The sequence below is a fragment of the Phoxinus phoxinus genome (assembly GCF_949152265.1).
Source record: "Phoxinus phoxinus genome assembly, chromosome: 10".
Lineage (NCBI taxonomy): Eukaryota > Metazoa > Chordata > Actinopteri > Cypriniformes > Leuciscidae > Phoxinus > Phoxinus phoxinus.
Window position 1 is genome coordinate 23,732,761 of NC_136885.1, and position 24,379 is coordinate 23,757,139.

Sequence of the window (24,379 nt, forward strand, 5' to 3'; positions counted from 1 at the left end):
GATAAAGCTGAAGGTCTGATCAGCACAATATTTAACTGTCAGGGCAAAATTTACAGCAGGATGCTGCAGACACTAACAGGAGGTGGGACTCCTGGGAGGAAATAAAGGAAAAGGTCCAGACACCAACACCTCAGAGGGACAGATGTCTCCTGCAAGCATGCCAGACGAGTGGCCTTGGGGACTATGATAATGTCAGATATTCTGCCAAAAAAAGCTTCAAGTACAACAATCCACGATGGCAAACTACAGCATTCCAAAGCCGCAAGGTCAACACCACAATGGCTGACTGTTTCACGTCAGCCAAATCAGCTCAAAACATTCCCACGATTTGTCTGCAGCTCTATTACGATGGTTAACAGCTAAGTATATTGGTGACGATAAGCCTTCATGGTCAATATCGTAAAATAAACCCTGAACAAAGCAGATGAGTGGTCATTTGCCTTGGACATCATTCATTATGTCACCAATCAGTTTCAAGCATTCCACAGAGATACTGGTATATCTATAAATAACTCAAAAAATGATATGACGTCAAACAAAATTAAGGTCACCAACACAATAATCCCTGCAAATGGGAAATTAAATCAGTGTGAAACAACCGGTAAGTGCACAATACCCATTTTATAGCAGTTTTTAAGTTAGTTTTAGTTCATTTTGAGCTCCACTCCTACCTTTTCTGAAGAAGGGCCAGCAGGTACACGCCAGCGCAGATCTCAATAGTTCAGGGCTCAAACGGCCCTCTAAAAACAGAAACAATGATTTGACGGAAGCACTACAGTGCAAAGCACACATACACTTCGGTGGGTCCAAAGGACGTCAACAAAACGTTAAATCCATGTTGTCGCGGTCAGTCTTTTGGTACACATTTCGACACAAACTCCAGCCCTCACATATTCAAACAGACAATCCATTTTAGTAGCTTCCTCTGTGTGACATCACATCCTGCTTATCATAATGTGTCCAGACTGGCCCATGGTTCATGTAACCGGTGATACAGTTCCTGTATGTTTGCTCTGAGGAGACCAGGAGAATACACAACACTTCCTGACAAGACGATCATGAGTCAAAGACCAGGATTCAACGGCCCTAAAATCACAACACTCGAGTTGCACTCGCCCACAAGTAAACACACGTGGTTCAATGGGACCTTGGTCAGGAGGAGGAGTTCACACACATCTGACTGATAACAAAGGCACCTACTGAAAAACTCTAGCAAATATCATCTGAAAGTTGTATTTCTTCTATATTCTGTTACATAATAAAACATCAAAATTATTTTGGATTACTGTCTTGTACAATGAGGGACCTTTGGAAGAATCAAAATGGGGGAGTCAAAAATATATAAAAAAACAGCTGTAAGCCAACGGACCACTCAAATTTCAAATATTTTGCTTGAACCATTATGAATCCTAACACTAAATATGGCCACAAGAGCTTGCACGGTAACACCTGAGAATATTATATTTAGCTGTGCTATTTCCATAGAGGAAATAGGTTCAGTGGCATTACATTGAATCAAACAAGAAAAATTACTGAATGGTAGTTCATTCACTGTGCATAAGATTATTCAGATGAATGTCCTTGACTGAACCAGAGGCAAGATAGAGAAGCTTTGTTTCAGTACTTGATGCGTTCAGTAGGATTTTCCAAAATCTCAGTCATACAGTAGCCAGAATGGTTATCAATTTCCCCCTAAATACATCCCCTCTTTTATTGGACTGCTGCCTAAATAAAAGACCCGTGATACAAAACTTTAAAGAGCAACTTAAACGTGTACAACATTTCAAATGTCAGATGTGTATTATGGGATGTTAGTATGGTTGCTCAAAAGAACATGGCAAATGATGAGACAGAAACTCTGATCACAACATTTGTGTTCATAACAATTTATGCTTTAAGTCTGAGGTGAAGCCAAAGCCGAAGCCTAGTCAAAGCAAAGCAAAAAAAAAAAAAAAAAAAAAAAAGAGAAAAAACCCTGAAGCAAAACAAAACCAAACACACACACACAAAAACACAGAAACAAAACAATTGACCAAACATGCTAAACCTACATTATTGAGATAACTAAAGTCATTGCTTAGACACATTGGTGCCACACACTGTACTCATTTTAGTACGCATGTGCTGTGCCTTCACCTTATCTTTCTCCCAGCAATAGTCTTTTCAAAGAACTCGCTCTGCCAGAGAGACTGGACACCACACAAAAAGCTCCAGTATCTGAGCTCAAGAAACGTAAGCTGAGACATCTGATAGTGAGAGTGGTCTCTTTCAATATCTCTTTTTTTTTTGGTTTATTTGTTCCTCCACAGCTATAGGTTAAACTTAGAATATGACTAAAGAGATTTTTTTTTTCATGGGGTAATTCTGCACAGACCCATAGGTAGAGGACTCACAAGATGACACCAATAGATATACAGATTCTTTGCAGCAAACACAAGCCTCGACGGCAGTAAAAAGGGGATGGTTATGTGCCTCTGAAATGGTTTATCCCAATTCCAACTCAATTTCTTTAAAGACAGGAGCTGGAAGAGAAAAAAAAGAGAGAGAGAGAGACTGACATTTCTTTGCCTTATTAGATCTCAAACCCTTGGACATGAGAAAGGTGTGACAAAAGAAAAGGTGTAGGTTTCATCTCTCTTTCTTGTTCCTCTTCATGTACACTTTTGCCCTGTCATTGTTCACTGTTGTCCTCGTTTCTTTGCACTTGGCTAACAGAGGTCAGTTTCCAACTTTTTATGTGTATTCCACCGTATTGCTACTAAATCTACACTGAAAAATATGATTTTGCAGCTAGTAATTATTACTTAATTAAAATGAGCTAGTGCAACACAATTGCTATACACTTTGTTCTAACTTAATTGCATTGGGTTCAATCCACTTAAATTTAAAATAGAAGTGTACTTAATCCGTTTGTATTGAGATTACGTACAGGATTTTTGTGGTGGAGGATTTTTATTTCCCAGCATGCTTTGCACATGGTTGGATCAGGAGAGTAAATGTTGAAATTAAGTGTTATTTTATGTGTTTGAGTGAAGGGAAAGACCTGGTAATGTTTAATGTTCAGTTATTTTTGAAATTTCTGTTTCTGTTATGCTGATGGTTTTATGGTAACCATTGTGCTGAAGAGTAGAGCTTATGGTTAGGTTGTGACTGGCTATATGCATATGTACAAAGACCATGCATGATCCTGCGTCTTTTAATTCTATACTATAACATAACTAAATGTCAAATAAAAACAGATTTTCCATTTACTCAAAATCCCAGATTTGAATATTGGAATCACTCAATTTATTTGAACAAAAAATAGCTATACAAAACATGAAGTTCAACAAAAATATATATTTAAAATGAAGATACAAACGTTTTTTGTAACCCCTTGCATAAAAAAAAATAAAAAAAAACCTGTCTTAATTGTGGTGGAGAGAAGCTAGCCATGCAGGAGGTCTGATTTAATCTATGGCCTGGACAGTTAGAGAGGAAACAAAAGGAATGAGTTTAACACCCTTTTTTTTATGATAAAATAATACAATTACAATTTCCTTTCTGCAGTTTGGGTGGCAGTGGGCTGTAAACTGCAATCGCTGTGTGAATAGAGCCCAAGAGTAAATGTGAGAAAAGAATTGAAAGTGGCTGTCAAGCTGTGAGCCTGTGGTATATTAATTTGTAAAGGAATATAATCTCCAATTAACACCAGTATTACTGAGATTTAATTAACTCAGCTATAAACAAATGGTAATTTTCCACCAATTAGATAAGTCTGCACTGTAGGAAAGCTAATATCAGGAATGCCTATTAGAATTTTTCAAATTATCAATATGTCTGGTTGGGCCAGTAAAATAAATACAATAGAATAAAGGTGTAAATATGTCTGCATCAGTACAATGTATCAGCCACACAATGAAACTCACAGATCTCACTGACAATAAATAACAATATATTTTGGTATTCCGTATGAGCCAATCTTCCCAACTACAAAATCAGTGTAGCTCAGGTGGGAATTCACCCCTCAGTAATGAAGCTACACTCCACCTACATGACTGCTCTTGCACTGATGTCAGCGGAGAGATAATCAGGCTCTCTGATTGGTCATTAAACTCAGCCTAATGAGTTGGAGCTCATGCAGTGAGTCGATTTCTCAGTCCTACAATACAGAAGAGATCCTTCAAAACGTGAACGAGATCCTTGAAACCATGTCAAAAAAAAAGAATGAATAATTAAAAGAAATAAGCTAATTTTAATATCTTTGCCCAGACTTGTACACAGGACAACAGTATAAATCAGGAACCTTTGAAATCAGGAAGGGTAAACATGGGCATACAGGCCACACATTCAGTGGCAAATGCAAGTTAAAAAAAAAAATTTGGTCAGTGAATAATAAATTACATGATTCAAGTCAGATTGCAAAAATTATAATCTGACCCTTGCTCATATAAGTGATGTGCGATACAAATCTAAGACTAAACCGCCTACTAGTACTAGTATACACTACTGTTCAAAAGTTTGGGGTCAGTATGATTTTTTAAAAAGAAATGTATACTTGTATTCAGCAAGGATTAATTAAATTGATCAAAACAGACAGTAAAGACATTCATTATGTTACAAAAGATTTAGATTTCAAATAAATGCACTTTATGAGAAAAAAACAATCAAAGGTTCCACAAAAATATTAAGTAGAACAACTGTTTACAACATTGATAATATTAAGAATTGAGCACCAAACCAGCATTTTAGAATGATTTCTGAAGAAACCTGGGATAACGGCTGCTGAACATTTAATTTTACAATATTAATTAATGTATTTACTTTATTTTTAATCAAATAAATACAGCCTTGGTGAGCATAAGATACTTTTATTTTGTTTTTGCTTTTCAAAAACAAAACAAAAAACTTTTAACAGTAGTCTCATCCATATAGCAAAATAAATTGAAGGTCTAACAGGTTGTCGACTCCGGTATAAACTAAGGTTGGAATGATCAACTATCTCACAATACATTACAAAAAATATCATAGATAGATCATGATTGATATACTTCACCAAACACGAGTGAGAGAATCTCTTGTGCGATTCGCTTCACTTTTATCTCGTACCATAAATAAAACTACTCTAAAACATGAAGGACTGATGCAATATTGTAAGGAAAAATAAGTGCAATATAACAATGTAAGATTGTAGCGGCAAAGCCCAATATAGATGATGTGCTAGAAGGCATCTGCCGAACACAATTCAAAAGCACTTCTATTGAGAGCAAATACCACAATAAAGGACAGTAGCAAAAACCTACAGACGAAAACCACTGAGGTCATATCGGACCTCCTACACCTTTCTCCTAAACCTCCTTTAAATCAATACTCCACATCCTGTAAGACAGATCGAGCGTGAAACAGTATCATGGAGGTTTTCTGGAAGCGGTTTGCAGTGCTGTATGTGAGTGACATACTTGGCAGAGGGGGAGGGTAGGAGTAGACGCTGGCTCCTCGTGCCCAGCACAGCGGGAAGGGATTGCAGCCGCTGCTCTCCATCCGCTGGCCTCCTCTCTCGTCTCTCTCCCAGGCCCAGCGGCTCTCCGACTCCCTGACACAGTCATAGGGAGCAGGGGGTGACCCCGGCCCACCGCAACGCACTTTGACCAGGCCACCAGGGATGGCCCTCAAAGGCTTGTGGCGGGGCGTAGTGTGAGGTCACAGGAAGGTGATTGGTCAGCTGACGGATGCTCTAATCCAGAAGTGCGAAAACATGAAGTGACCCAGAAGAGCGTGCGGTAATGGGAAAGAGGGTGGGCGCCAGGTAGATACAAATGCAAGGTGTGCTGGTCTTGTTTTTTGAAAACCACTAACAAGAGCAGTGGGAAAATATCCAAAAGTGACAGGGAAATCCCACAGCTGTCCGGAGTATTCCAGAGAATGGATGCGATGCGAAGGGCAAGGCTGGAAGAAAGGCAGAAATGTCGACAAGAATAATCCTCACATGCTAAAATGCTTCCTTTTAGCTGCCTTTCTGAGGTTCATCCAGATTAAGAGAGACTGCGGTGACAGCGTCTGTAAGTTTCACAATCCGGCAGAGTGTGTCAGGAGAGAAAGTGTGTTTAACAGGGAGGGATGAGAGAGAGAGAGAGAGAGAATCAGGCCAACTGAAATAAGAGGAGGGGCCTCTTTAAATATGCTAATGAGTCCTGTGAAACCAACTGCTATTGGCTGACCAGTTTATGTTTACAAAACAGACCACCAAGCTAAAAGAAGCAGCCGAGCAGGTTTTTCAGGGTCAGGGTTTGACCAGGATTATTCAGTTGGGCGGGCTTCTGTTTACATTCTCGGCATTGTGTTGCACATTTAAATACAAAGCATTATCGTTTCGAAGAACCCCTAATCACCTTATGAATAATGGTAGAAATGTTATATTGTATGCTTCATCAAGAGGCTGTTTGTGGCTCTTCAGGACAGCTGTGGAGTTTCATGTAGAGAAGGACTGAAGGAATGTCCGTCAGCTACCTGACAAAGGCTAAAGGAAGGAAGCCTGTTTCCTGTTTTTGACAACAGCCCATACTTGCAGAGATGCACATAAATAAACGATGAAACATCACCGCAAATGTAGCTAAAGTTTTTTTTTAGCAAACAAGTGCATCATCAAGGTTTGCCGTTTACATAACTTCAACACAGTTGTTCACGTTGAAGGTACTATGGCAATGTACTGAAGAAATAGTTCAGAAGTTGTGTAATCCCAAACATACCTTTTCAGATTACAAAATACAGCTAAGACTTTGTTCTGTGCTATTTGCAATACAAACATAAAAATTATATCAGAGATTTACCAATTCAGTCTGCAATTGTCTTTATCTAAAATTGCAGAAGATATAATGCAGACGATTTCACGATTTAATGATAATAGTAAATAACATCCACAAAACTTCTGATTTTTGTTTTCTAAATATGTAAAATATATTTGAATTTTACTCAAAAACCTTTTTAAAAATCAGTAAAAAATGATATTTAAAAAATAAAAAGACTGCAGATTCTCTTTAATTCTCATCAGTTTTATTTTTCAGTTTGTATTTGTATATAACAATTGGTTCACACCTTTTTAATGACAATTCAAACTATCTTTATTTGTGAACAAAGTAGTGTTATTTGGCTTGATAAAATCGTCCATTTGTATTATTATAGACAGGACAGTTAATTGTATAAATAAATAAAAAATAAAAAACTATTAAGAGAGCGCTGAAAAGAGAATGGAGAGATGCTGTTTTTGGATAAATACCATGACCACCAAAACAGACAAAGGTCAAGAAACTTTGTACAGGTCCGTACTGAGTACAGTACAAGACCTGTACCAGCAGATTTGTGCATTATTTTGTGCTTATAATACAAGTCCTAACTTACCGTTTGATTTCAAAGCATGCAGAAAATAATTTGCTGTTGCTATTTAAGAGTTTCACCTTGCCATGTTTGCCAGAGATATTCATTACCATTCCAAGCACTCGTTCCCTATAGGGAGGGCAAACAGGTCATTTCCTGCTATACTAACCGCATTCTCAAATATCAGCTAATAGGCCCCATTTTGTGCTTAATAATGGTCTCCATAGATGCCATACAGACACACAGGAACCCTACTGTCTAAAAAGGCCCTCCTTCCTTCCAACAGTAATGCCCTTGGTGATGGAAAGAAACAAGGTTAAAAATATGAAGCATCAGCTGATTGGTTGGGCATCTTGAATCTGATCCACAGAAAACTATGAATGAATTGAAGATGCACCAGCAAACTACACATCTAGACTTGATCAACACTCCCTCAACACGACTAAATGAGCAAAAACACGTCAAAAACAAAAAGAAAGGGAAATAAACCCCAAAGCACTAGAGTCTACAGCATTAAAAAGTGTTTTTACATAAATGAATAATACATCAAATGGGAAAAGCTGGTTATGGGGGGAATTAAAATGCAGCTCCATTGTCATATGGGCAGCCCAAAGGCAGCTGACAGGCTTTGGAACAGAATGTACTGATCTGCTTTATAGGAGAACACGCTCTACTCAATTCACATTCAGTAAATGGTGGATTAAGGTTAGGCTGACATTTCCCCCCCTCCAATCAATTTGAAATCCATTTCAGAGAGAAAGGGAAAGTAAAAGAGGTCGTCTTACCTGCATAATATGATATCCTTGAAATATCTGCAAAAAATAACAGAATCATGTTAAAGTTTATACAGTTGCAGAAATAATATTCATTATACAAAAGCATTGAATGTATGTTCAAGCACCAGTGTGTGTATAGAGAGCCCTCTAGCTGTCAACTGCTCTGGTAATCTACACATTCAACTTCAAATCGCCAGCTACAGTCAAGGCTATGCGTTTATGTGCACTTAATGATAAATGCATCTGAAACAACCACTGACACAGAAAGGGAAAAATATGAAATTACAACGAAGCACAAATACTGCTGCTAGAGACTGATACTAGAAATTCAAAAAACCAGACCAGTCCATGTCTATTAGTTTTGAGGTTATCTATATGCAGACATTTATAAATGTAAATGTTTCATTAACTTTTTGGTTACATTATTTCAAATTATTTTTCAAAAAAAATGCAATCTGGGTTTTTTTTTCTTCAACAATGTAATTTTGACCAGGTGCAACTTGTAGTCAGGTGTGACTTATTTTCTGGAATAGAAAATAGAATAGAATAGAATAGAATAGAATAGAATAGAATAGAATATTGTCCAGTGATCATTAACAAAACTGAACATGAAAGAACATTTTTGAATAGAATTATGTTCAGTGATCATTAACAAAAAACTGAACATGAATTTTTTTCTGGAACATAATATAACAACACAATAGAATAGAATTATGTCTGAGGATCATTAGCATGAAACTATGACTACGACAAACAGAAAGTACGGAGTGATGCAAAAAGCAGAGAATGAGGTCATTCTTGAGCCCACTGCAGGTCAGCCAGAGGCTGAGCGATGACCAGAACCACAGTCTGTCTCATTATACAGCTGGATAATCTTTTCATTGTAGATGCTGAATATCACTGCACTTTAATTGGAATGCAGTGCATTCCAGCTATTCAAAGCATCAGTATTTCACACTGCATTCCGCTGAAAAGGTGAATAAACAAAAGGCGGTCAGACTTTGTAACTGCGATGATAAATAAGACTGCACTTAATTCAAAGGTCACTGCAGTACACTACAAAACCTATAAAAATATGGTTTGTTTTTCTCTGCCAGCGACCAACTTTCACTCTGTGAACTAGTATGTTCAGCTTTAGAGTTAATGCCAGAGAGATCTTCTCATTAATGCAGGCATCTATCAAACTGGCAATCAACCTAAAGCTCACGCAGCACTAGAGGGAAATAGAAGCAAAGCAGACAGTAATCGTGAAAAATAGACAGTTCAGACAAACAAACAGTGAAGCCATCTTTCATCGAGAACAGAGAAGATCAGTAAATTGTCATAAATGAACACACATAGTATTCGTCTATTGTGATTGGCTGAGCTGTAGCTCCAGGCCTCACTGACTGTAAGAGTGAGAGCAGGAGAATAGGCTGAGATGTTATCGCTCGCATAATCTCCTGACTGATTCATCACACCAATCCGAGAAAGTGCTCAATTCCAAAAACTGACAGTCATGCTACAGCAATGTTTTCAACAGGAATATAAAATAAATGTCTCTGTAAATAAATATAAGACAAAAACACTGTGTTGTGCGAGAAAAAACATGTCATACTAACTTAAACGGATTTTTGGAATATGGCAGCTTCTTTATTGATGGAACAAGGTTGTCTAAAAGATCAACCTCCAGCTATCTACACCAATTTGTACCTTAAATGACAAGCTTGGACCAGAAACTCTAGCTACCATGAGAAGCTGGTTTCATTTTGATTTTCCAACAAAAAAACAAAACTCGTAATAAAAAAGCAAAACTACGCAAGACTAGAGAGGGATGACAGCCAATATCTTAATGATGCCTTTATCGCTTATTGAATAACAGCCAAATGATCTTGCACAAGTTTTCTGAGAACGCCAGTTGTTATTATGAAACGCTGATGCCAAGTTATTATGACACCCAGAGCATTTTACACAAAGAATAAATCTAGGAAATAACGTGAAAACTAAGATTAGAAACAAGCTAAATATAATGCTCACGATGACAGAGAGCAAAGCGGCAAATATCTTTCCTCAAACTCATTTTTCCAACGAATGGACGAATGCAAAGAGGAAGTTGCGTTGGAATATTTTGAGGAATGCACAATATATATCTGTACCATATCAGTTGTCATCTGATATTCAAGATTTTTGTAGGTTTTTGGTATCAATAAATATTAGAGATGCAATTGAACATGCTCAATTCCTTTTGTACATTTAAATGTGTTTGCAGTCATCTTACACTCACTTATAACACTGTTAAATGTAATGCTCAGCAAATCTCAAATTGAATATAATCATTTTATACTGTACATTATAATTTTGTGATGTCTAAATTTACTTGCACCATTTAAAACAATTAATTGTTGTTTTTATTTTAATTTATTTAGACAAAAAAGTATTTTAATATACAAGTCATGCCATTTAATCAGCCACATTAATATCAAAATAATTATTGGTCAGAATTGTATCCCTTCTGTTTTTCTTAAAAGCAAGTACAAATAGAGTCAAAAACATCCCAGAGAGACGTGTGTTTCACTCAGGGCAGAGGATAGGAGGAGAGTAAGCCACAGGGGAGAAGGAAGAGTAAGAATGAGAGACAGCGAGGAGAGGATTGACCCCTCTCAACAGCATCTACAAAAGACATCCATCAGTGCAAACCCTTCCCAAAGCCCCCCTCTGCTTACAGCGCACAAATTCATCCGTTTCTTAACCTCTTATCTTTCCTCTCAGCAGTCACAGCTCTGTGACACTGCCAAAAGACTCACGTTGGTGCTGCTGACTGACAGAGGCTGAACTGAGACCAGTTTTAAGGTACAGAAATGGGTAAGAGGACTTTAATTAGGCTCTGTTTATACCTGGCATTAAGAAGCGCTTTCATCAATTGGATCACAAGTGGACGACGCCAAATGCAAGTGTAAACGGGACCAAAACGTTTTGAGCTTGTCCACTTCCAAAGGTATTTGAAAACGCATTCGACCGGATTGCTTTCATGGTGTTGAGTCGTTCATGTGGTTAAATGCGTTCCAACAACCACAGAATACCGCTTACTCTCCGCCTACTGACTTAATGCGTAAATATTACGGGAAGCACGCTAGACAGACGGGATTTTAAGTTTGTTGGCTGAAGACCTAAGTTTTCAAGACGAAAAACATACCAAGCACAATGTTCTCTCACCATTCTTGATTTCTAACACACACTTAAACAAAAGCCGCTGCTTTCTGTGTTTTTCCGTCGTCTCCTTTCGCGCGCATATGTAAATTGCATGAGCTTATTTCATCTATTAGATCAAAAGATCTGAAAAAGCCCATATATTTAATTTACCCACCCATCGACCCTCCCAGAAGTGGTCGAAAGTGGACAAAAGAGGCGGATTTAAAACACCGGTGTAATGTAAACGGGAATGTGTCTCCCTCATCTACTAGTGATTCCATCGACCAAAACGCATCTTAATACAAAGTGTAAGTGGGGCCTGAATTAATGCAAGATGACAGGGCTTTACCACTGATGACTTCAAGGGATGGTCCACCCAAAAATGACAAATCAGTCATCATTTTAATGACCCTTTTCCTGGTTCCTTCAGTGGAACATAAAAGTGTTTTGAAGAATGTTTTTGTCCATAGTGATTCCATTGACTTTTATTGTTTGGACTCAAAAGACACCACATTTTTCTAAATATCTTCTTTCGGGGACCACAGAACACCCCCCACTAGATGATGTGATCAGAACAGCATCTCCCAAAAACTATATTCCCTGAAAAGTAAAAATCACCATTAAAAAGAAATCAGTCTGACAGAAATGTCTCATCGCTGCTATATGTGTTGACCCCTGTCAGTCTGTAATAACCTCATGAAACCCTCAGCTGTTCTAAAACCGTTAGGAGCGCAGACCTCAGCCAATCAATAGTAATAATAATAATAGGGGGAAATGTCACAATGTCACGCTACGGCCTAAAAGCAGCCCAGGATAATTCCCTTAATGAAAAGCCCAGAGGAAAAAAAGACCCTGAGGCCTGGCTGAGATGAATAAATCCACATTCCACTCATTGTGCTCTGGCTTAATAATATACACCTGACAATTCCAATGCGCACTTCAGGTAGGAGAAACTGGATCTTCTTTACCAAATTTTCCTGATGCACTTCTGAGTCATGGTAACATAAATACTCACCCATGCAGGCAAAAAACTTCATCTACGCGAGCCATCACAGTCAACACGCATCGATCAATATCAGATACAAGCAAACATTGAAGGCGATACAATAATCGAACAATACACATGATTCAACATGAGTAAATCAAAGGTTCTGATAGCTATATTAATTTACAATGTCAGAAAAAACACCATGATTTAATTAGCTAGTACAGTTACCGAATAAACAAAAAAATATACATCAATAACTACACTACCATTCAAAAGTGTGGGGTCAGTAAGATTTTTTTATGGTTTTGATTTTTTTAAAAGGGTCTCAAAAAAAGGCTGCCTTTATTTCATAAAAATACAGTAAATATATATTGTAAAACACTACAATTTTAAATAACTTTTCTATTTTAATATATTTTGATTTGTTCCTGAGATGGCAAAGATACATTTCAGCAGCCATTACTCAGAAATCAATATTGAAAACAGTTGTACTGCTTAGTATTTGTCACACTTTTTAAAAGAATTCTTTGATGACTAGAACATTATTTTATTTTTATAAATATATTTAAATATATTTTAAATAAGAAATGTAAATGTTTTTTTATTTCCAAAACAACAACAACCATTTAACAGTAATATATTTAAAGAAATATTCTAGGTTCAGTAAGTTAAGCATTTGTGGCATAATGTTATGGCATAATGCATATAATGTTATTTATTGATTATCACAAAAAAATTATTTCCACTGTCCCTCATTTTCTTTTAAAGAGATGAAAATACAGGTTACTGTGAAGCACTTTCAAGTGAATGGAGCCAATGTTTTAAACAGTATTAGACACAAGATGTAAATGCACATTAACGTGATTTTGTGTAGAAAAAAAAAAATCACTTCTTGAGCTTTTATCTGTGATGTTATGTTAAATTTTACAACTTAGATGCCATGACACAACACAGCACCTAAAATGAATGCAAAATGGTCTCTTTACTCTTCAATCAAAGGTGACTGAAAGGTTACTGAAAATTATGTAAACTCTTAAAACATCAACAGTATAGGTTTCTAAAACTTACATCAATGCTGATTTAATGTATAAGCAACATTCGCTGAGCCTGCCTGGTGGATCATTCCAATACCTGCAGCGGACCAAAGCTATGTTGAGACTTGTCAAATACACAGGAATTTGTTCTAAACAAATGTTGCAATGCATTAGGCTACACATAAACTGCATATGGCGAACGACATTTAAAAACAAAGCCTAATAAATGTTTACACAAATAAAATTATTACACAGCATTAAACCACCATGTAAAAGACCACAACAAGCTAAAGACACTACCATCCTACCATTACTCAAACCAAAATAATGAACCAAAACATTCTTTAAAACATTTGCAGGATTGTGTACATTTAAGCAATAACAGTGAAAATGGCTATCCACACAGGCACATCTCTTTTATTTAGAATTTGAGGACAAAATATAACGAGGCTTACTGAAAATACACCACAATATAAAAACATAGCCTCAAGCGCAGCTCTACACCAAGCCAAGCCTCCTGGAGTTCTTCCGATCACATTTGCATTGGAAATATGAAATATGGCTTGAGGTAACCCTACTCCACCCTGAAGCAGAAAAAATGCCCTTTGTTTTATAGATGAGCCCATATGAGAGTACACGAAGCAATGTTTTCAAATGAGATGCTTCACCTGGATGGGTTTTATATTTATGTGACATAAGCTTCCGACCCTAAGCTGCCTGTTAGAAACTCTCTTCCTGTCTTGGAGCAGCTTGTAAATAATGAATGATTCCCATTACACAATGCCCCTGTGATTAATGTCAGCACTATAACAAAGACTCACGTACCTGCACTAGCACAACTTAGAAAACTCCAGAACTGCATGATGTATTTCCATGTACCTTTCCAGGCTCTTTACCTGTGCTAATGACCTAACGCTAGAGAATAATTGCAAAGGGTTCCTGATACCCACACATACACACGCCTATAGAAGCCCCGCCCACCACATAACGCTGCTTTGATTGGTCAACATCCTTAAAAAGCAGGTGAAGAGCAAACACTTACTGACTCATTTACGTGAATCGGCTCTTTTGAACAGGTCCTTGCAATCAACCGGTTCAGCAATCTGCATCATTAGTTGTTGTTTTTTTCAAGGTTATTTACGTAATTTAGATTTCACACGTTTGATCAAATTGTATTTTTAAACCAACTTGGTTTCGTATAGCCTATGTTGATTTAAGAAAAAAAAATCTGTCTGATTCGTGAACGAATCGTTCAGAAAAGTTCGAGGCGGTTCAAGACATTCAATAAAGAACCGCCTCAAAAGAACGATTCGTTCACGAATTTCTAAGTCAGCACAAAAAAAGAATCATAAGAATAAAACTTTGATAAACAGATCAATAATTTAATATGGTTGTGGATAGATATAATATTATTCTTGCTAATTATTGTAGCTTTCCAAAACGTTTTTTTCTTATATCTTATAAAATAATAATCAAATTGAATTGAATTTAACCCTCCAGAATATTAAACCAGGCTATCTGAGATATTGGTAGCCACCCTAACAAATAAGCGAAATTAATGCATGTTATCAGAACTAGTCATTAAGTGAAAATACATGCACTTTTTTGATGTACAATATTGGTAGAAAGTATCATAGGGTAATGCTAATAAAGCTTGCCTGCGCACAGAAACTGATTGCATTGTCTTTTGTTATTGTTTTCAGTTCACCATGTGAACAGAAACAGCCTGACAACAATACACAGCCCCTAACACAACACAGTTAACTCAAGATAACAAACCAACAGCGATCAAGACATATTTACACCGGGTTATTAAACATGCAGATTGGTGTTAAATTTGACACGGCGCATTTTCCGTGAGGAATAAAACATTGGGAATGGCTTCAAATGACTGGGTATGGTCTCTTTCGCATTGCCATGAGCATTTTGTCCTGCAAAACCGTGCATAGCTGACTTTAATCAGAAATTTCATAACGATACGGGAATCCTAAGCACGCTGCAATGCAATAACACGCCTCGCATTCACAATCTAATTCAACACAACATGTCAAATTGGCCCAGGAAAGCCCACTCTTCATGTCCAAGTGCAGATCCGAGCCCCTCACGCTATGCTACCAGGCTAACACACTTATTGCAATTATTATAGCAAATATAAAACGTAAGTTACATTTTTAACAAGGGACCAATATTTACCATATTCTTTTCATCGAATGTCTCCAAAAACGCGCCCTTTTGATGAGCACCCTATGTTTGGCTTTGGTTTGTATCCCGGGTTAACGCTGTTTGCGGGTCTGTCCGTCCAGGCTCCGTGGGGTCTGTAGTGGATCTGAAGCCGGAATCCTCCCTCTTGCTCTCACTCGCGCTGCTGCTAGTGATGACCGACTCGCGAATGAATTATTACGCTGAACCGAATCTTTTAAATCGTTCGTTAGAACAGACTCGCAAAGCGTTAACAAATCAATGGACTGTATAAGGAAGAAAATTAAAATGTATGTGTATGTGTTACGCTAACATGTGTGTCTGTTTAAAAAAAAGAAAGAAAAGAATAAAAAGAAAGAAAAAAATATATTTATCTCAATTCAAGTGAAAGCATAAAATGCAAATCATATTTAACATTAATCTACATTTGAATAAACTAATAGAAAACAGTGATATGCAGCGAATTAACTAAATAGCATGTGTTGAACTTGAAGTCAGGGAACCCTTTGGAATGATGACTCAATAAAATCAGTGAATCGGTTCGATGAAACAAACGGGTCGAACTAACCGATACAGTAAATGAATCGGGCTTCCCAACGCTGGCTGCTGCAGTTCTGACTCGCTCGCTCCAATATGGCTGACTCGACCGCGGAGACCAAAAATATTATCTTCTAGCTGATGATCATTTTCTAATGAAAAAATAATCTATGTATAGGCTACTGGTACAGTAGACTAGCCTATATTATATATAGGCTATTATATTTTGAAGTTGGTATTGATTGAGATTGGGAAAAAATAGCCTACCATCCACTTGACTTGACTACATCAGTATGATTTGCACCTGTCAACTTTACCGAAGAATGTTCTCACAAAATATTTATTTGACATCAAAACTAATAATTTCTATGAACTGTCTGTTATTTTGCTTCTCAATTATACAAATTCATTCTTATGCTGCACACACCAGCTCTGAAAGCACTGTGCTGCACGCCTACACACTAGACAATCCAGGGACTTAGGGACAGGATAGATGTGTGGTGGCTTTGTCTTCCAGACACATCCCCAAAATTCCTTCCAGTGACGTCTGACAGTTAGATGGCTGACCCCAGGGTCAGAATGTTACACATCAGCCAATCACTGCTCTCTGCATGGGCGGCAAAAAAACAGCCAAGGGCCCCTTCTGCAAACACCTCCTGAGCAAGAGGGCTGATTCAGAATGGCTCTGTGTTTATTAAGTCATATTTATTTAAATATTAAAGGCAAATACTGACTTCACATTAACATTGATATTCTAAGATTTGACATTAAAAACACTGTGTTTGCAAGAAAAAAAAGGGCTGATCTAGGAGGAGATTCTGTTTGTTGTTGTGTAAAAAAAAAAAACCTAATCATGAAGTAAAACAGTTTTTAGAACATTTTACTGCAAAATATGAAAAACAAATATGAATAATAATTAAGAAATTATAATTTAATGTATAAGAAAAATGAAGCCTATTTTTATTAAATATTATTCATTAATATATTTATAACATTATGTATGCATTGGCAAATTATTTTAATTACAATAAATCACATTTACCCCACACCCTTTATCTCATTATTGTAATGTGAAAAAAATACATTTGATACATACAGTAATTATATTTTTTTGCATGTAATAATGAGAATTTTGTTTTTAATATATATACCGGTATATATATATAAATGGGTCATATTTGGTCCCCAGCAAAAAAAATAATATATATATATATAATTTATATTAAACTTTTTTTTTTTTTTGCCGGGGACCAAAAATGACCCAGACATTCGCAAGATTCCCCTAAATAATTTCTGATATGATAAATACAGACCCCTGCAATAACAAAAACCCAGATAGATAGTAGTGTAAAAGAGAGTTCCATACAATCTTACAAGCCACTCCAGAGACACCACAAAGATTGGCACACTGTTACGCAATCTACTTATAATGGCTTCAGTCCATCTTTAGGCAGTGCTGGTGTTTGGACCTCAATTTCCTTTGATCCAAGGCTTTTCAGGAAATTGTGTACATGGCAGCTCCACAAACCTCACCCGATTCTATATTCAGCTCTTTTGAAATAAGAACAGCTTTTAAAAGGACTGAAAGCTTTCAAATTAATTCAGAAAGATATATTAAACTGTTATTTATATTTTACAGCTGCAAGCTTCAAAGACTTTGCTTATACAGAAACACATTTCCACTGTTGAGATTTGAGCAATCCCATTCCTGAAGTAGCATACGCTTCAAGAGCACAGCAATTGGTTCTTCATTTATTTTATTTATTTTGGGTAACACATTTAAAAACAACTCGAGTTGGGCAAAGTGCTTTCCATTCAAACAACATTTCAACAGCATAAATAACAAAGAACCAAAAACATAAAAAACACCAAACCAAAAATACATTAAACCACAAGACAACAGTAAAACAAGGTGTAATGCTGACTCAGTCATAAAGTAAATGCACCCTAAGGCATGATTTAAAATGACCCAATGTAGTTCAGCATCTAATATCCAACGGCAGGTTATTCCAGAGGCAGGGTGCAGCAACAGAGAAGGCACAATCCCCTTTGGACTTTAGAGGAGATTTGGGGACCTTTAATAAAAATAAAAATAAACTTTTAAACCTATTAAAACCTTCAACTGCACTGACCTACTTGGTCCACTCCCAGTCAAAATCCTAGTTGCTGCATTTTGGCAGTTCAACAGAACAAGAGAAAGCCGTAGATACAACGAATTACAGTAGTCCAAACTTGAAAATATAAAAGCCTGTATAACCTGCTTCAAATCAAGACAAAAAGGGTTTTATTTTTGCAATGCGCTTCAAATGAAAGAAACCAGACTTTACCCCTGAGTTTACATGCTTATCAAATTTAAGCTCTGAATCAAAGATCACTCCCAGATTCTTTGCTTGCTATGTACATTAGAGGCAGGAGGGCCTAGACGATCAAGTACTGTATATGCGTGGGTGACATAATGGAGCCGAACCCTAGGCATTCTGTTTTAGCTTCATTAAGTTATAAAAAATGCTGTGCCATCCATAGTTTAATGTCTCTTAAGCAATTCATCAGGGCATTTAATGCAGATCCATCATCTGCCTTCAACAGAAGATACAGTTGAGTGTCATCTGCATAACAATGATAAGCAACATTATATTTTTGACAAATAAGGCAGAGTGGTCGCATGTACAAAGAAAACAATATTATGGGCCCAAGAATTGACCCCTGAGGAACCCCACAAGCACACACTGCAGAATCAGAGAAAATTCTAAATTGTACTAGAGAACTTCTGTCCTTTAAATAAGAAGAAAACCATTTGAGGGCATTTCTTAGGATCCCTACCCACTGACTTAAACGCTCTAAAATAATTTAATATTCAACCCTAGCAAATGCTGTCGTAAGATCAAGGAGAAGCGGAACTGCACACTTTCCAGCCAGCAATAAATAATTGTTTAATTTTTAAAAGATCTGACTCTATACTGTGTTTAGACTTTAAAAAAACATATTGAAATGTAATAATATTTATTTATAAATGAAAGCAGCTGATGATAAACAGCCTTCTCTAAGATATAAAAAGCCAACTTTGAAATCGGGGGATAGTTAATAAAAACTAAAGGATCAAGTCTAGGCTTTTTAAGAAGAGGTATAAAGTAGCATGCTTTAGACAAGATGGGACTATACTATTTGCTAGAATGCTATTTACGATACACAAAATTCGTCGGCCCATAACATCCAGAACCTGGAGAAGATGACGAAAAGGAATGGCATCTAATGAGCAATTGGTAGTAAATGCTGAATTATATCTGCAAGATGAGAAATAGATGTAGGACTATTGGTACAAATATCATTGTGGTAGTTGGTTGACTCCTTTATATAGTGACTGTCTAACTCCAATTAAAACCAGTAGCTGCTCTACTCACCACATGCTGACGGGGTTACATGACACTTTCAAAGGGCAACAGTGTGTGGAATTCATTAAACTGAACAGATATTGTTAGAGAGAATGAGAAGAACATATGAAATAATAAAAAGTCTTTGTGAATTTTGTATAGAGTATTTTTGTATACATTGTAGTTTTTGTATAAAATGAAGAAAATAAATCTCCCTTTCTTCTGCTTTATCTTCCAAGAATCAAATTTAAGAAAATTAAAAGCAGGGTACACCGAAATATTCTTCCCCTACTGTATTTGCAGACAGCTGAGGCACCGCTGTAAGTGAAGCTATACCTTTTCAGCTTGTTTAATCTACTCTCCAGATAGCGATTTTACCATCAAGTTTTGCAGAGCCGCTGAGTATGTATCGGTCCTCAGCTGAGAACAGCGTTTGAACAATGTCTTCATGGGCCTCAAGCTCCTTCTCGACTTCCAGGCTCTCAGAGTCCAACACAAAGATCTTTCCCACAACCTTGCTGAGGCCTGACCCACTACAACCAACCCAGACCTAGAAAGAGGAGACATTTTGATAGTTTTTTTTTTTTTAAGATCAACATCCAATGTGCTATAATGCTCTTATTTCATCGTGATATATCACACAAATGAGATCACCAAACAAACAAAAAGATAAACTACTGTTTGAAAGTTTGGGGTAGGTAAGATTTTCTTGTATGTTTTTGAAAGAAGTCTCTTATGCTCACCAAGGCTGCATTTATTTAATTAAAAAATGTATTAAAAATAACACTAATAGGCTGATTTGGTGTTCTTATCATTATTAATGTTGAAAACAAATCAACATTAATCTTTTGACATATAAGAGGTCTTTGTACTATTAAAACATCATACAAGTTTCATAGCTTAAAAAGTTCTGATCAATATTAACAAAGCATTTATTTAATCAAGCTCCAAAAACGTCTCGTTTTGATATTGCGGGATCTGTGACGTCACACGGGCAAATGCATTTGCAAATACCTGCCTCCAGAGCAAGACATCGATGAATACATCATCACACCACAGGCCACTTTACGGCTGACATTTGCCTACACTGGATGTGAGTGTTGCGTCAAAAGCAAATAGAACCCATTATAATCACTAACACTGTCTACACTGGATACAGTATGCAGATGCACATTCAGTTTCTGACATACTTCACACACTTGAGTCTGTCGAAAACGGGACAAATCGACAAGTGGAAGTGCGTTAGTTTAAACAGCTCTTTTACGCAAGTAAATTATTTAAAAATGCTTTGTCTGTAAATTAAGGTTTTATATGGATGGCGTTGACACTGCATTGACGTTAGCCAATCATAATAGTGGGGGTTTCCCCCCGCATATATACATTAGGTTTTATTTGTGCAAAAAGCTTTAATAACATTATAAGTGATCCTCAAGGAACATATTCAAATAAAGTAGTTTGTAATTTGGTGGAAATTGTGAGGATTCTTTGATGAATAAAAAGTTATTTTGTAACATTATACATGTCTTTACTCTCACTTTTGATCAATTTAATGCATTCTTGCTGAATAAAAGAATTCACTTCCCTAGTGAAAAATAAATGTACCAAAATGTATTTGAAATACATTTAGCTTATGCTAAGTATACTACAATTTCTACCATACATTTATATATTTATGTACTTAATAGAAATACCCTACAATTGTACTTTTATTATACTAAATCATATACTTAAAGTAAACTAATTTTGTACACAATGCGCTTTAGTTACCCGGAAGCATGTTTGTAGTATACTTAGTATGAAATAAAAGTATTTTAAATACATTTTAGTATAGGTTTTTTCACCAGGGTTCTTTCAAAAACAAAATCTTACTTTTGACCAGTTGTGCCGTGAGTACATATATTATAATATATAATTCAATTTATTGCAATTGCATAATATACTTATTTATTTGTTTACAATTCCAGTAGGTGTGAGCATGAAAAAGGTACCATCTACACCTCAAGACTGAGTACCTGCTTCTTTACTCTGATCATACAGGTGACCTCACTGCAATTGGGGAGTGTGACCCGTTTGGGTGGTTTGATGGGGTCAGTGGAGTCCCATATAATAAGCTCTGCTGAGTGTGTAAAACTTGTCCAGATCTGTTGTCTCTAAAAAAAAAAAAAAAACACACAAAACAAGAGCCTAAGAACGTTGGTTACATCCAAGCACATTATAATTTTTTGCCATTCAGTGGCATGCCTGACCTCTCTGACGGTCTGTTTGTGCAAAAGCATGAAATAGCAAAGGGAAACTACTTCACACTAAAACAACAAAGCTGCAACACATTTAATACACAGAGACACCATAAATCCTGCTTTATTAGTATAATAAATAATAAGGTTCATAGCTTAAAACATGCATTCTTCTTTTCTTGACTAAATTAGATAAATCAATATATATAATGCTATATGTGTTTTAACAGTATAAATGGGTGTTTTTACATAAAAATTATATATCTGCAATTTTATTTCATCAAGGGGGGTTATTATATTTGGATAAACCTGATTCTGTGGTGACACAAACCTCCATAAGCAGTGTGACTCTGCTGAAGGCACTGGCAGTGGTTTTCATATTGTCTGGGAGGGAGATCTTACGAAGCAGAGCTCCATTCGGTCTTAGCTTCATTACACAATCTCTGGCACCTTCACAAACAATAAACAAAAGCTAAATTGAAATTGAAATTAAATACTGAATATATTCAGATTAACCTCATTAATGTCAAGCTATCGGTTGCCAGATAACCTCTGAAGAAACTATGACAGGTTTATTTCATGGCCATCTAAACGCTTTTGTAAAACATAATATTTAAAAAAGTATATAGTGAGTATTGCAGCTTCTAGCTAACAACATGTTTTACTAGGCTGATGACAAACTTACCGCACCATAAGGCGTCCTTGTAAACTTGAATGGACTGCAGTCTGTCACAGGACAGATGAAACTGCATCTTCACCTTCAGAGAGGGGACGTCCCAAACAATCACAGTGCCATCTGCACTACAGGAATACACCTGCGCTTGGCTTGGAGAACACATAAAAATGTATTTATGAAGTAATCTCCATTCTCAACCACAGTTGTCAAATATACAGAAAATATCACAAACAATGCTGCCGCCTGCTGGTGAGATTACTGTTTCATAAAAATGTTTATTGTATTTTTGAGGTAAATATTATCTATCTATCTATCTATCTATCTATCTATCTATCTATCTATCTATCTATCTATCTATCTATCTATCTATCTATCTATCTATCTATCTATCTTCAAACTATATCTATCTATCTATCATAAACTAAATAAATTATAGTAATAATTATTTGATATAATTCAAATGTATTTATTTGATTTATATATATAAATAAATTTGATATACGTGTGTGTGTGTGTGTGTGTGTGTGTGTTCATGGTTAATAAATAAATGATAACTATACATAAACAAAATGTATTATAATAAATGAAAATATATAGTTAAAATGCATGTATTAATTAGTATTTATTTATATTTTTTTATTTACTAATGAAGTATTTATTTATATTTAATTAGTATTTATATTTATTATATTTGTTTATTTGTTTAATTATTATCTATATATATATAGATAATAAACAAACTATATTACAATAAAATGATATATATATATATATATATATATATATATTATAAATTGTATTATAATACATTTTATTTATTATCTGTAGATAATTAATTAATAACACACACATAGTTTATATATTATTATATTATTGTTATTATAATAATGAGTTTTTATTATATATATATATATATATATATATATATATATATATTAGATTATATAAAATGATATTATTATGATATATTATTCTAACGGACCCAATGAATGAGGTTACATCTAATATTTACCTTAATCTGTTCTCAGGGCTCAGTTTCTCCAAAGCGAAGTCTGTGACCTCTCCATGGTGCTCCGTCAGCTGTTTATGACACAACATACTTTGAGCGTTGATTATGTAAATGACAGAGTCCTGAGAACCAATCCACACCTGCTCCTGGTCCAATCCCATCATGCAGTTCTGGACACAAAAAAAGACTTATGTAAGATGTATACTTTCATCTTTCGATCAATAAGCTACAATTAAGAGTTCAAGACAAAGGAAAACAAAGCTGCCACAATTTTCCAATCCACAAGGTGGCATCATACATGTTGGTCAATACATTGTGGCAATAAGAAAACTCTAAGAAAGGACTGTAACTATTAATAAACTGTCAACAGGTAAAAACCCACTCTGCCACTTGAAGATACCAATATATAAAAACACATTTTCACTGACTGCAGTGTCTCTAAATAGAAAAGGATATTTGATATTGCCGTCAATTACTTGTCTATCATCTTTAATATATTAAATAAAAATTGGTTAGCAACATCTTACCAGTCGAGAATCTCCTAAATGAATGCAGTTTTGCATTAAGGACCAACTGACAGCATCGAACACAACCACTTTCCCACAGCTGAGAGCACACCAGAGCTTAGGGTTTCTATCCACACCACTGTCGCAGAAACTTAACTGGCCTGGAAGGAGTTAAAAAGAGTAATTTAACATTAAACCTTCCACAAACAGATTGTTCATGTTACTGAAACAAAAATAATGTGCTACACATTCTCATGTAGGTATTTACCAAAATCTGGATCCAAAGCAATACACACACTGTAAATGTAAATATTATACATAGGCTACATACCTGTATATAAATACATGTAATAATATTCTGCTTGAGATCTACCAGGCATTGCTGCTTTCCTTGACTATATAATTATATTTAATTTTACATCCATGACAAATTTTTAATTCTGAAAGAATGTATATAAAATGATAGCGAAATGTCATGGGGACAGGCTAGACAGGAGGAATATCATTACCACAACATCAACGTATATAAAATAA

General features: G+C 35.9%; 1 protein-coding gene across 22 annotated transcripts in view; it reads right to left on the reverse strand.

The window, feature by feature from the left end:
- The window catches only part of ptk2ab (protein tyrosine kinase 2ab), a 76,473-nt gene that overhangs the window by 43,798 nt on the left and 8,296 nt on the right, over window positions 1-24,379 (reverse strand). For 5 of the 22 annotated variants that reach the window (XM_079626130.1, XM_079626129.1, XM_079626126.1 and 2 more), the window contains exons 1-2: window positions 15,510-15,707; window positions 8,136-8,162 (exon numbers count right to left, since the gene is read on the reverse strand). Coding sequence is in view for 15 of the 22 variants with exons in the window: in XM_079626137.1 (XP_079482263.1) it covers window positions 8,136-8,162; window positions 19,799-19,970; window positions 21,433-21,570; window positions 21,986-22,104; window positions 22,340-22,479; window positions 23,343-23,509; window positions 23,867-24,006 (903 nt within the window). In the remaining 7 variants the exon portion in view is untranslated. Of the gene's footprint in view, window positions 1-671; window positions 884-5,438; window positions 6,065-8,135; window positions 8,163-14,141; window positions 14,237-15,509; window positions 15,708-19,798; window positions 19,971-21,432; window positions 21,571-21,985; window positions 22,105-22,339; window positions 22,480-23,342; window positions 23,510-23,866; window positions 24,007-24,379 lie in introns of those variants that run through there. The other 17 variants (XM_079626137.1, XM_079626136.1, XM_079626135.1 and 14 more) reach the window with 11 other exon arrangements.